General features: G+C 34.8%; 3 protein-coding genes across 3 annotated transcripts; 2 read left to right on the plus strand and 1 right to left on the minus strand.

Annotated features, from left to right (window-relative positions):
• The first annotated feature begins 381 nt into the window (after positions 1–381).
• LOC133197921 (uncharacterized) lies at positions 382–2133 on the plus strand. The gene has a single exon (XM_061334098.1). It carries the CDS (start codon positions 382–384, stop codon positions 2131–2133), a length of 1752 nt encoding a protein of 583 aa, XP_061190082.1.
• A 2494-nt stretch (positions 2134–4627) lies between these two features.
• Positions 4628–8260, plus strand: LOC133197986 (ATP-dependent DNA helicase RecQ-like). Its single transcript, XM_061334139.1, has 4 exons — positions 4628–4955; positions 6616–6859; positions 7433–7780; positions 7865–8260. The coding sequence occupies exons 1-4, from the start codon at positions 4628–4630 to the stop codon at positions 8115–8117; spliced, it is 1173 nt and encodes a 390-aa protein (XP_061190123.1). The 3' UTR covers positions 8118–8260.
• A 1018-nt stretch (positions 8261–9278) lies between these two features.
• On the minus strand, positions 9279–13717 carry LOC133198024 (uncharacterized). Its single transcript, XM_061334182.1, has 5 exons — positions 12547–13717; positions 12234–12356; positions 10945–11114; positions 10732–10848; positions 9279–10333 (listed from the first exon to the last, which is right to left on the minus strand). The coding sequence occupies exons 3-5, from the start codon at positions 11053–11055 to the stop codon at positions 9308–9310; spliced, it is 1254 nt and encodes a 417-aa protein (XP_061190166.1). The 5' UTR covers positions 11056–11114; positions 12234–12356; positions 12547–13717; the 3' UTR covers positions 9279–9307.
• Between the last annotated feature and the right edge of the window lie 718 nt (positions 13718–14435).

Here is a 14435-nt window from a genome sequence, read left to right on the forward strand (position 1 = left end):
TAAAACTTAAAATACACAAAAACACATCTTAAAGAGTATTTATTTTTTTTGGCAAAAAGTCCTTGCTAATAGGTGATATATCCCTCCCAGACCCCCCCCCCTCCCCCGGGACAGCCTCCTTTCCGGAAACTTGGCGACGGCCCTGATAATTAATAAAAACTTATTCCGATCTTTAACTCGGTGCAACAATAACTGGCCCCAATATGGCAGTATTGTCAAGATACTGGACGTAAGTGCCAGTTACTTTCTTTTATACAGGTAAGATGTTGGTATTTCTCTAATTTGCGTCTTGCTTAAAATTTTACGGTAACTAGTAAATGAAGTAAAATACATTTTCCAAATCCCTCTCTTATCAGTAATAGTGTGGTGGACATACAAAATATGTCAGCACATGTCTTCCTCCATCTGTGTCATGAGGTTGGGACGTCATTGGAAGTTGGAACTAGGAGAGACATTATGGACATAATAAATACACTGGCAAATCAAATGAGAACAAACCTTATGATGACAAGTGGAAGTCGAAGAGAAGGATTTAGACTAGTGGAGTCTGATCTGGACGTTATGTACTGGCCAAATAGTTACCGTGTTATCTGGGAATTGTATCAGTCTCATTATTATAACAATCTCAGCAAAGAACTGATACTCTGTGACGGTTCAGAAAGCCGTCCAGGATTCACCTTGTTATATCTGCTTTCACCAAGATTATACAGTGAACTCCAGAGAGCTTGTGTTAGAATGAAAAACAGACATTATATATCTAGTTCTAAACACAGACAAATCAAGTGTTCTGCAGAATCACAGAGATCCACTCTCCATGGACCTTGTGTGGGTAGACATCATGGAATGCTAGGATATGATCTTGCCCACTGTTTTGCATCGGATATTTGGCCTCCATCTGCCTCCTCATGGATAGACAGAAGTCATTCATGGCCCCCGTCTCATATTGTTGATGACATAGTAAAAAGAGGATGTCATTTTGTGGCAATTGGACATAAACTAGAAAAACATGAACAAAATGAATGGAGAATTTCTTTTTCTTTGGCAGAACAAAAGCTTGTGTATGCAATGAACCACTTCCAGTTCTTAACATACGGCTTGCTGAAATTAATTTTAAATAGAATAATTAATAATGGATTAGGCGATGATGATAAATTACTGTGTTCCTATCATATGAAGACGGCAGTTTTCTGGGCAATTCAACAAAATATAATACCTCAGTGGTGTCCACATAATCTTCTTTACAGTTCCTTGACCTGCTTTAAACTCATCCTCAAATGGGTGTATGAGGGGATCTGTCCCAACTTTTTCATTCCTAGTAACAACATGTTTCTCAGTAATATTTATGGTGAAGCCCAAAACTTTTTATTTATTAGACTGTATGAACTATATAAGATGGGTATACAATCCATGCTTGAAACTCTCTCCATTACCTCTTGTAATGAATGTATAGATTTCATTCGTGATCCCAGCATTTCCTCTTGCGCAGATGAAGATGTCCTGTTTTCTGAGGCTGATTTTGACATCAAGTTATTTAGAGAAGTAGACAACCAGGGCTCATTTTCTGTCTCAAACGTACAAAAATGTATACAGTTTTTACATATAATAGAACAGATGATTGCATCACCCCTGACACAGAATCAAGACATTATGCTACAGAAACTTACAAATTCTGTCCTCCAGAATCTGGCTTTTATGTTACCTTTGAATACTTATACACAAGAAAACAAACTGAAGTACAGAGCTGACAAAATTTCTTGTCATTTCCTGAAATTTGCAGCAAAGTTTGGTTGTATTTCTGACGTATTGTACCTAGCCATGTATTATTACAAGACATTTAGATACACAGAAGCATTAGCTATAATAGAGGTGATAAAGGTTAAGCTATCCCAGCCATATGTGATGCACAATTTTAATGTCGATGAGGAGATGTACACGGAGGCTGTAGGGGGTCAGTCCTGGTCTACAAAGATGGGACAAGCTGTAGCATGGAATATCAAACTTAACAATAATATTCTTTACATCAGTGAATTGAGACCAGAACAACAGTCCAGTCTACAAAACGATGTGCCTTACTTGTATATTCCACCCTTCGTAATGCTATATATGCTAGAAATTTTTGCTGCAAACATGTAGAATTAATCAGAGCACAAACAGCTTTAGATGATTTGCGGACCTTGGTTCACTATGATCAGGAAGAACTTATACTTCCAACTGCCAAAAACATAGCATGGCAGATATTAGGGATTTGTCAACAGATGACAGGGAACTTCCATGACGCTCTATACTCATACCAACAATCTCTCAGAGAATATCAACTCCACAGTATACAAACTGCTACAGAAATGAGAATCCATGAAATCTGTCAACATAATCACTATACTAGTTAAATAATATCAACATAATCACTATACTACATGTAGTTATATAAAATCAAACATTTGAAGAAGAAATTCACATGACAGATTTTTTAATCATTGTTTTTTCTTCTCATTGTAAATTGTAGAAGAAATTAACTGGAAATACTTTAATTTATCATCAATGTATTTTTAAGACTAATATTTTGCTTTAAAATACATCTACAAATTTACCATAACATGCAGTTATATTGTGTGTCATTTGACAGCTAGGCATATATTTCTGAATGAAATGCTCAAGTAAGAAATAAATGTTTTTTATTGCATAATATCTATATATACTTTATTTCTTTGTATAGTATATGAAATTCCAAGAAAAGGGTCAATGATTTTCGTTAATCCATGTTAGTCTTAACCAGACTTCGTGGCCATAAACCCCTGGGTCGAGGCTTCTGCTGGTGGACTGTTAGTCCCTGAGGGTCTCTACAGCCCAGTAACCTAGTACTTCGCTACTAGCTTAAAAAAATACGGATATATATTTAAATCCTGTGGCAATATTTAGAAATTTATTTCAAAAATAAGGATTATCTCCTCATACATAGCTCTGATTCTTCAAGGTTTTGGCTCCAGTTTTTGGCATCTTTTTCAGCTCTTCCAAGTCTTTTTTATTTAAATATTTTGGATTTCAACGTTTCGGCTTGAGCATCACTGAAGAGACATAATTTTTCGAAATGCTCATCTGGTGCATCAAAATTGGTATCGCATATGATTTACACGAGCTCACTTTTGATCTCAGTCTCACTTTTCTACTATTAATTCCTTTTAGAAAAGTGAGACTGAGATCAAAAGTGAGCTTCTAAGTTTTTTTATGGCTCCGGAGCCAGATGGAGTTTCATGATTATGATACGTAAAATTAATCAAAAATTTTGCGAATAGCGTATCCAACGAATTCTAAAGACTTTTTTTTAATTTTTAGTATTATAATACGCTTATGTCATCATTTTTTTTTTCGAGAATGAAGAGTTGCAAATTGCATGGACATCACAGATTTGTATATAAAGTATAAAGAAAAACATATCTTTATCCAAGGGTATGCTTTATCAAGAGTATTGTCAGTTTTGACAGAATCCCTCGCTTCAAGATGTAAAATGATTTCTATGTGTCAAAGCTCTTCTGTTATGAAAGAAATTATACTGAACAAAAATGTTTGTCCCCCCCCCCCCCCCACAAAAAAAAAACAAAAAACAAAAAACAAACAAACAAACAAACAAACAAACAAAAGAAAAGAAAAAAAATATACATAGAATACCATAATGAAAAGTCCAATTTTATGTAAGTATCGTACTGGCTAAGTACTGCAATGACGGATGCTACCCGCGACAATTGTTTTCATGGTAACGTTAAGTTTATGGTATAAGATTCCCTCTACCATATAGGAAAGTCTAACGCAGGTGTGTTAAGGAAGCACTAACGCAGCTATGTTAAGGCTTCCCCAAGCTTTAAAATGCGGTCAAAACATGTCATTGCGAGGTCGGTTTTGGTTTTAATTTATAAGTATTGAACTTAGGTACTTCCAATTTATACAGAGGGTTTCCTCGGCTATATATTAACATATTTGTTATGATATCACATGACTTTGTTGATCACATGACGGTCATTTATAATTTTTTGAAGTGTTTCATATAAATCGCTTCGGTGCAGCTGATTATCAATAACATTATCAATAATTATCAACATTTTGTTATATAAATAAATTCATCGTATCAAATATTTTTAAAATATTCGGACGTATAAGACTTAAAAAAACATTTAAACGACCCGTGAATTTTGCAATAGCTATCTAGGATTTTACATGCAGTTTGAAATAAAGTGTAAAGTTCATGACACTCTACCCGTCATAACACCTCAAGTTTGCAGTGACTTGACGTCATTATCCATTATGACGTCATATTTTGGTAGTTCAGAGATCATACTACCCATAGTCCTCTGCGTCTCCGCACGCACACAGAGACACTACCATCTACCGCATAACGCATACCGAATTGGGATAATGTACGTCCGCGATTACAACGCGGTCGAATTACAGAAAAGAGTGAGTGCGAAGATAATACCCCAATTTTTATGTAATAAAATTCTAAGAACTTCATAAATGAGACTTAAATTACAAGTTACATGTACAATTTATATTAAAAAAGACCTGTAAAAAAATAACAAAAAACGGAAATAAATATTTTTTCAAATATAATATTTTCTACTTTCACTTCAATGAAAACATGGATTCAGACAGATTAACGAGTGCTAAAAAGAAGTTAGGAATAACATATGAATTAAAGGTAGAACAAATTACTGCACTTCGTGCTTTCATAGAGTCAAAGGACCTCGTGTGTTTACTTCCGACTGGCTTTGGGAAAAGTGTTATTTTTCAACTAATGCCATTTCTTTCCGATGATCCCATGGCAGTTGTCCTTGTAATATCACCATTGAACGCGATTATGAAGGATCAGGTTATGAAACTATGCGAAAGGGGAATTCCAGCCTGTTTTCTTGATATTACGGGAAGAGATGGTTCCACCTACAAGCTGAAACCTGCACTGGGGACAGGTATGTCATTTTTAATCTTTTTAAAATCCTCATTAATTTCTAATGCTTAGGGACCAGGCAACATTTATTTCTGTTAAACCTTTAAAAATTTGTTCCTATATAATTCAATACTAATTAAAGTCTAACATTTGTAATATTTTACTGAGAGAGCATAAAAAAATTGATGTTTGACTGCAGAGTGAGATATTGGACCTGTTGATGAGATGTTGGACCGCTTACGTCACATAAAGGGCGGGGTCAGCTAAATCTCATTTGCATTTGTTGGTGTTCGACATACATGTATGTAAAAAAATAATAATAAAACAAATAAATAAAAGGTATAACAAACACGTGTTCCCGGGCAAAATGTGTTTTGTTGACCCCTCGAATCAAACTGTTTGCCTTCGGCCTAACGACCTCAGGCAAACAGTTTGGTTCTTGGGTCCGACAAAATGCATGTTGCCCTCGAACCCAGTCAATAAATGAATAATATTTATGCCTGGTCCTTTACTGACCACAACACTCTTCATGTTCAGCATAAAAAAACTAGCACACATACAGAGACACACAATAAGCATTAACCAGCTGTTAACATCTTTCATATAAATCCCCACTCCCACACACAGAATGATACATCTATTCTATTGAAAGGTTCGGTGAGTGAAGGATATACCAAAACACAAGCCAAGTAATTATTATTTTTTAATGCTAAGGTACCTGTTCCTTAAATGTTCATTGACGGGATATATTGCTTAATTATGTGCTTTTTTGTGTTGTGGATACATTGTACTTTTCAGATTGTCTTAGTGTAAATGGTCAGCACACCTCAGGCTTCTAGCAGTTGCTAATATGGTGGCATTGAGGAAGTCCAGGTTCAAATCCTGGGGGCAGTCTGAAGTGCAATCAACTGAAAGAATCATTTGTACTAAATCCAAATGGCCAAGATATATACTAATTTTAACAGTTAGACCTGCATGTGTAACCCATGTATTAAATACATGCAGTTGTCCGATAAATTAACTAGGAAATATCATTCATATATGTCAGAGCAACCGCACACAAGGTACAAAAATGTATAATGCAACATGAAGATTTTTGGTCTGCATGGTCTAAACTAACTACAGTATGCGATGACAGAAATAATAATTTTCATATAAATATGACTTCTAATGTCCGTGTGGATGAAATGTAACTGTCTATGCACTTTAAGTTATTTTTTAAAAGTTAATTTTTTTTTCTAAAATAAAAAAATATATACCCTCTACCTAATCAGGTGTAAAGGTAAATGCAGAACAAAGAATAGAATAATTTCTTTGAAACTGATATAAATCAGAACATAATGAAAGAGTTGAATAGCTTTCACAAATACATGCATCAGTGCAAAAACTTTGACAGAAATATTCTGAACAATTTCTTTGAGGAACGATGGAGGAACAGACAAGATGGAAGGATTGAAATGTCATCACAGAAGCTATATGCCCTAAATTCATGAAGGGGCATAATAAATTCAAATAATTGTTGTCACCAATATGGAATTTATAGTATGATTCATTGACATGCTTATGCAGTGCAGTGCAACATTTTGCCAGATAAGGCAACTTCTAGGTATTTTTTTTTTAGCGGATACAGACAAACAAACAATATAATGAGCATACTACTAGTAAGTTCTGTAATCCTGTAGATATTGTGGATGACAGTGAGGAAAGAGATGACAGCAGCAATGATGATTACACTGATGAAGATGTTGGGAAGCTGCTGCTGAAAGTTTCTCCAGAAGAAGTGGCAACTGGAAAATTTCGCCTTATTTATGCCCATCCCGAGGCATTCCTTTCTTCAAGAGAAGGAAGGAAAATTTTACAAAGCCAAGCTTTGCAGGATCATGTGTGTGGTATCTGCATAGATGAAGCACACATGATACAAGAATGGTATGATATATATAAGAGAAAGAGAGGCCCATAGGCAAAAGGGCTCACCTGAGTCAATATGACCCTTTTGTTCTTTATCAGCAGGCTTTTCCTCCTATATATTCTTAGGTAAAAATCTGATCCCATTATAGCCCAATCCTACCCCCATGTGTCATGATTTGAACAAACTTGAATCTGCACTATGTAGTGAAGGTTTGAAAGAAGTTTCAACTTTTCTGGTGAAGTGGTTCTTAGGAAATTTAAATGATGCCACCAAATTTTCAATAATTCTTAATTATCTCCCCTTGAGTTGCAAGAGGGCATGACCATTCATTTGAACAAACTTGAATCCCCTTTACTCAATGATGCTTTGTGGCAAGTTTGATTAAAATTGGCCCTATGATTCTGGAGAAGTCAAAAATGTGAAACATTTATGCAGACAGACAGATAGACAAAATGTGATCAGAAAAATTTACATGAGCTTTTAGCTTAGGTGAGCAAACGATTGTAACTCAGATACTTATTTTCATTGAGAACCTATGCCCCTAAGCCAAACAAGCTATTTTAAAATTGTAAATGTTGTTTTTTTTTAAGGGGTGAAGACTTTCGGAAGGATTTTGCTAGACTACAAGAATTGCTGGGTATTTTCCCTAGGGTACCTGTGTCCCTTTTTACTGCAACGGCATCCCAATCGACAAAAGAAAAGCTGGTAAAAAACCTTGGTTTAAGGGATCCAATTTTGATTTCAAAGAATCCAGACAGACCAAACATTAAATATCACAAATATGAACGACTGCCAAGCATGCGACAAGAAGACGACCTTGACAAAATTCTAGAAGAAATTGTGACAGGTCTACAAAAGGACATGAGACATTACCCTCTCACCCTCATTTACACTGATTTAGAATCAATCAGGTATGGATATAGGTCTTTGGAGAGCAAGTTAGGGATTGAGTCTCCTGAGAACCGGTGTTATGCTCAGTACCATACCCATTATCCTGAGAAAATGAAAAATTTTATCATAAGGGAACTCGGCAAATCTGAGCCAGTAATTCGAGTAGTTCTTGCAACTGTAGCTCTTGGTATTGCTTTACATACACCTGCTTTTCGCAAAGTTATTCATTTTAAATGTCCAACCAGCATTGAGAAATACTTACAAGAAACTGGACGTGCAGGGCGAGATGGGTTACCTGCTGATGCAATTTTGTATTTTAATAAAAACAGATGTCAGGACCAACAGACCTGGGATGCAAAACTCTATGCGTCAATACTGTATTAGTACAGACACTTGTTTGCGTTTGCAATTGTTACAGCATTTAGACTACACGCCAGAAGTGGGAAACAAAAAATGCAAATGCTGCAATGTGTGTGAAATTTTATGCTGTTGTTCAGACTGTGAATTGTAACATGGTGCCATAGTATTCGCAGGTGACAAAAGATTACAACGTAATCATTATTTAAGTAAAATTTATAGTAGTACTTGCCTTGTAAACCTTGACACTTGCCTTTACATGAAAGACCTTGACTCAATGATGTAAAAATAATGTATTTGAGATTTTACATGATTTTAAATATATAAGAATTCAACTATTTGTTATGGAAAAAAATTATATTCTTTTATTACATAATATCTTTGGTAAGTGGTTACACATATTAATCAAGAGACCAATCGGCCACAATGCTCTCCTGAATCACTTTGGCCCTGCTGTATATTCCAATGTAGAGTTTTGATCACATATTGTGGCCCACTGGCACTCTACCTCTGAGGGTCATGATTTGAACAAACTTGAATCTATACTATTTTGGATGTTTCTCAGTAAATATGACTTATCATGGCTTTGCTGTTCTTGAGGAGAAGATTTAAAAGATTTTTCGCATAAATTTGAATCACCACTATGTGAGGATGTTTCCCCATAAATGTTATAGCTTTGCCGATTTCTAAAGATTTTTTTTTATATTTTCCTATGCTAAACTGATCTTCCATTGTGGCCCCACCCTACCCTGGGGGTTATGACATGAACAACCTTGAATCTACACTATGAATGAAGCTTTTACATGAGTTTCATCTTTTCTGTCTTAGTGGTTCCTGAGAAGATTTTTGAAAGATGCTATAAAAATGTCACTAATTTTAAATTATCTCCCCTTGAAAAGTGTGTGGTCCTTCATCTGAACAAAGTTAAATCATCTTCATCCAAAGATACTCTATGGCTGGTTTGGTTGAAATTGGCACAATGACTCTAGAGAAGACGAAAATGTGAAACCTTTAAGAATAAGATGATGACGTCAACAGACAACAGACAATTTCGATTAGAAAAGCTCCTTCGGCTCAGGTGAGCTAAAAACACCAAGTTCATATGCCCCTAAACATCCAAACATATTGATAACATTTGACATAATACATACAGCAATCATACACTGCAATCAGATGCAACTACCCACCCCCATCCCCCAAAAACCTATGAATGATCCTTACTGGTTGTAGTATTCAAGGTCAATGTTCTGGCATCTTTTCAAGCGCTCAACTATTTTGAGAAAATGGGATTGAAAATCTGAAGATATACTTGAGAATGGATTTTTCCTGAAACCACTGTAAAAATTCATCTTGCGGTTATCAATCACACTAAATGGGTCTAATCGATCTAAAATTTGAACTAGAAGTGTCACATCTTCCAAATTGTCTTTTGTACTGTGTTTTCCACTCCTTGATACACACCCAATATTGTTCATATAATTTTCTACACTTTCTGCCACAACAGGGGCTGCTGCAGATGCACGCGCCATGGCTTTTGTGGTTTTATTGGCACCCAAACCTTTTATAACATCTTTGAGAACAAGGATGTTATTTTCTTGTTGCATGTCAGCTGGCTTATTTCCTCCCTTCTTTCCATGTGGGTTAACAAAACTACCAAGTCTCAATCTCATAGCTGTGTGCTGTGGTAATAAAACTTCTGTTTTGAGGATATAATCTATGCACTCAACTGCATATTTGGACCGATCTGAATGACTGTAAAAGAAGGGAATCATTCTTTTTAAGTTAATGTTGGTCCTGAAAGGGTCTCCTTCTCGTATGCCATCCTGAAATTCACAAAAATGGATATACCACATCAGTAATTGTACAGAGTAATTCTGTAAGTCATCTGTGGTTTCATGTAAATTGAATACTCTAAAAACTTCCCCAGATGACATTTTCACATCAACATAGCCATTTTTGCACAGTTGTTCTCTGGGAATTATCACAGAACTAGCACCAAAATCCAATTGCACTGGAGGTAAACATCCTGGGTCATGAAATTCCATGAATATTTCATTCACAATTTCTTGAACAACCTTCCAAAAGAGAGGTTTTCTTGTTTTAATCTGTGTGTTTCCGATGTTTTCTGGCAGACTTACATTTGGAATAACAGGCTCACTCTCTAAGCTGTCCATTGAAAATTTCTTCATACATAGCTGAATCAGTAAGGCCTCACCAACTGTGTGTACGAAGTCACTGTGTGCCTAAAAATATCAAAACTATAGGATTCCAAACACCATAATAGCCAAAATTGAAACTAACATTAGTTATCAATTAATTTATAACCAATATCAACCAATTAAGCCCATCCTAGGACCTGAACCATGGACCCAGGGGCCGTGAACTTAAAATTTTGATAAAAAAATTATTACTATCATGCAAACAGTTTGCCTGCTAGATATCCATGAGTAACAAATTAGATTTTAGATGATAATAATGCATCAATTTCCAATATATGACAAACTTAGCCTACACTAGTACATGTAGAGTCTAAACCTATGAATTTCACAATTTACATGAATTATAAAATTCAGAATCTTCTTCCCTTTGGCTATGGGTCATTCTACTTCTAGAAAATAAGCATGGACGACATGATGCATACCTGGAACCCTCCTTTTACTTGACCGTTTACGTTGGTCCTCCTCAGCTGACATTTGAAGAAAGCTAGACTTCCTTCTTGTCGTGAAGTCTTTGTTGAGTAGAATCGTTTGAACAATTTCTATAAGTAAAAATTCTTACACTTCATAACTAATGTTAAATTTCAGCATAATAGACATATTTTTTTCTTCACATTTTAAACAGCGGTATAACTTACATCAAGAAAATCCTGTTCAACATGAAACAGCTCTTCTATAACAGGATCAAAAGTCTCCATTCTTTCCACTGCAGCGTGAGCACCAGCAAGAAGATCTTTAGCTCCACTCATCCTTACTCTAACAAGTTGATCCCCTCCAAGTATTATTTTAGCTGTTTCAAAGTCATCTCCTAACAAGCAATAAAACACATTTGATTAAAGAATTGTATAAATAATGCCATTGTGCACCTCCTATTTTACTTTTTGATCAGACACTTATTTTGGGTCTCCCATAACAAAACTTGGACTTTGCCATTATAATCATATGGGAGAGGTGGGGGTATCATTTAGTGAGTTCAGTGCTCACAGTACCTCTAGTTGTATCTTTTGTATCTCTGACAAATGTTTTGAATACCTGTATTTACTGGTAGTTGATTTTTTACTAAAAAAACATTTAAAGCAATATGAGCTGCATGTGTAAGAATTTTATTTTGCCATTAAAATGTGCTATTATGATAAATCTGTTTGTAATTTAAACTTTTATGATCAATTATACAAAAAAAGTAGTTTTTTTTTTCAGAAGTAAGATTTCTGAACAATGTAATGTATAGTATTATATAAGAAATCAATATTTACAGGATGACAATAATGTAATTTTGCTTCAATCAAAGCTTATAAGTAGTTCTTTCACTGAAATATGAACAACAGATGTTTTTGAACATTTTTTTTTCTGTCATTGAAATAGTTAATTCCAATTTTGCTACAAAAATTTTCGACTTCAAAATTGCAGCTCACATTGTTTAAACAAAACTGTAAACAGCCTTAAGTGTAATACTGCAATTAACACAATGAACAAATGAACTCATATAACTATAATACAACAATGATGGATTTGAGAAACTAGTAAACATTAGTTTAAATGGTCTTGGTAATTATCCTTGAAATCAACCTTTAACAACAGTAACAAACATATGAACAAAAAATTAAAAACAAAATTAGGACAATTTTTTTTTTTACGTCTTCCGGCTTTTTCATAAGAATTCACCAACTCTCTACTGAGTTCATTTAGAACCTCAATGCACCCATCATAATACTTAGGGTCTTGAAGAATCATCTGAAAAAAGTTCTTAATCAAATTGATATGAAAAATAGTGGCTTACTGCATGTTCACTGTTACATTTTTGAATTGAGTACAGGCATCACTAATGCATATATGTATAATCTATTACATAACATTTAAAAACTGTAATTTTTTTTTTCATGACAAATTGGAATATCAAATTCAAAATTTTAAAATCTTTAAAGATTACCTTAAGGGGAAATATCTGTGACTTGCTTGTCATCTGCTGACTATAAAGATGAGGAATGTGTAAAGGGATGCAGGGTTGCATCCATTTCATAGATGTGAAATGTTTCACTAAGGTACGACCCACCTTGAACATAGATAAAAAAAGGAAACAAATATACCATGTCTACCTCTATCATTATTCAAATAAGAAATAGTAGATTTTAGTATTAATAGAATAGTTACACTGTATAATAAAGATGAGATACAATAATAACATTTTTCATTTTCTTACTTTTGATATCTAAATTAAACACATTGGATTGAAAATTACATACCATGTAACCATACATTTCCTTTAACTTGCTCTCCTGTTCCACACTGAGATAGAATACATCAAACTTAATTTCCTCTGGAACTGTGGGAGTGGTGCATTGCTCAAGATCCCTCAAATCTGCACGATCAGGGTAATAGGTAGATGCAGTGTAATGGTAATGTTTATTACCTCCAGTGAGTCTGACATCCCTTGCTATGGTCATTCCATCGATATTATCAACTGTGACTTTCCCTCCTATTCCCAACTGAATACTGCGAACAATCCCCTCTGTGTTCAAATCTCCCATTTTGTCCAGAAATGTATATTTACTGTCTGCTGAGAGGGTAATACTAGTCTTGTTGAAGACATCTAAGAGGTCATTACCTGCATGAAATCGAAGGGCAATACAGGTGTTTATCTTCTGCATGGCACACAGATCTTTATTTCTCCTATTCATGGCCATAGCATACATCATAGCAATTGTGGAATTGCCAGTAGCAGTTTTCTGTTGATCAGCATGTAATGGGGATGCTAATGTCTGGAAAACTCTAAAAACAAATGGAAAACAGTTTTGAAATTCAAGCAGACATTTATGCAAAATATCCTCTGATTTCAAGCGAGATGGATGTTGCATTGTTCTGAGGACTGATGGACCTGGTTGAATGTTGAGAGTACATAACTTATCAGCAATGACTTCAGTCTCTAGTAAAATCAGTTTATGAATTTCAGACAGTAATATTTTATTCTTGAAAATATCATCTGCAGAACAGCATTGACTCTGGTAGGTTTTGTTGTCTTTCTTGCAAAAAAGCTCTTGTTTTGCTCTAAGTGAATTCAAGTTTGCTGTGTCCAGTGGTGATGCAAGACTACCATAGTTATGATCTGAATGACACGTCTCATATTTCTTTACATCAATTGCTACATCTGTTTCAAGTTCTAAAAACTCAAGTTTCTTTTTCTTTTTAGAGTTGGTTTTCCTCATAGATACATTCTCTTTATTGTTCACATCATCTACATTTTCTTTTTTGGTAGAACTAGGTGTCAAACTAGGTGTCTGAGAAAATGCCATTCGTTTTGTTGAACATGTTGAGTTTGAGGTTGAGTTTCTGTTTATGGCTTCCTTCAATGTATTCTGAAAGTTTACACAATTTTCTAATTGTCTTTTGCATGATAAACATATCTTGCAATCCTGTATGGAATTGGGATTTAACGTATTGTACATTAAACACTTTTTTATATTGTTCAAAACTGCATTGTTTTCTGGGAGAGCCACATTTGTAACTATATTTCTCAACTTCCCTGAGGGGGAACGTAAACATATAAAGCAATGCGGTTCCAATTTCTGTTTCCCTCGAAAAATTGTTTTGAGAGGGGTGTCAGTGTGTCTATAATCACTCATCATATCTGTGGATTAATAGTAGTTAAGATCAGTCATTGTCTCTCAACTTGTATAAAAAACTGAAAACTTCCAGTATATATTACACATAGTCACATACCAACTGTAAATGGCCACTTATGTTTCTGGTGGAGTCTAACAGCAAGACTGACATTTTCAGCAAAGTTCTGCTGAATCAATGTCAATTGCTTGTATCAATAAAATCCATAATACATCTATCTAACAGGTTCTTACTGATATCTTGTATGGTATATCTGTTTTCCACCTATAGTACAACAAATGATTTTATTTCTCTGTTTTATAAAAGTAAAACAAAAGTAACAAGAGCAGAAGCCATCTTGCAAAGGAGCATATTAATTCCCATACAAATGGTTGTTTGCACATTTTCCTCGACAGCGATAACGAAACTAGTTTCGAGGAAATTCGGAACGAATATCTCCTTCGATAGTTTATATTGAAAAACACAAGATATTAGTAACTTTTTCATATCAGCATTTAACTTACACATTATAAAA

This window comes from Saccostrea echinata, unplaced genomic scaffold (assembly GCF_033153115.1).
Source record: "Saccostrea echinata isolate AGI-Se365-2 ecotype Australia unplaced genomic scaffold, CSIRO_AGI_Sech_v1 ptg000032l, whole genome shotgun sequence".
Taxonomy (NCBI): domain Eukaryota; kingdom Metazoa; phylum Mollusca; class Bivalvia; order Ostreida; family Ostreidae; genus Saccostrea; species Saccostrea echinata.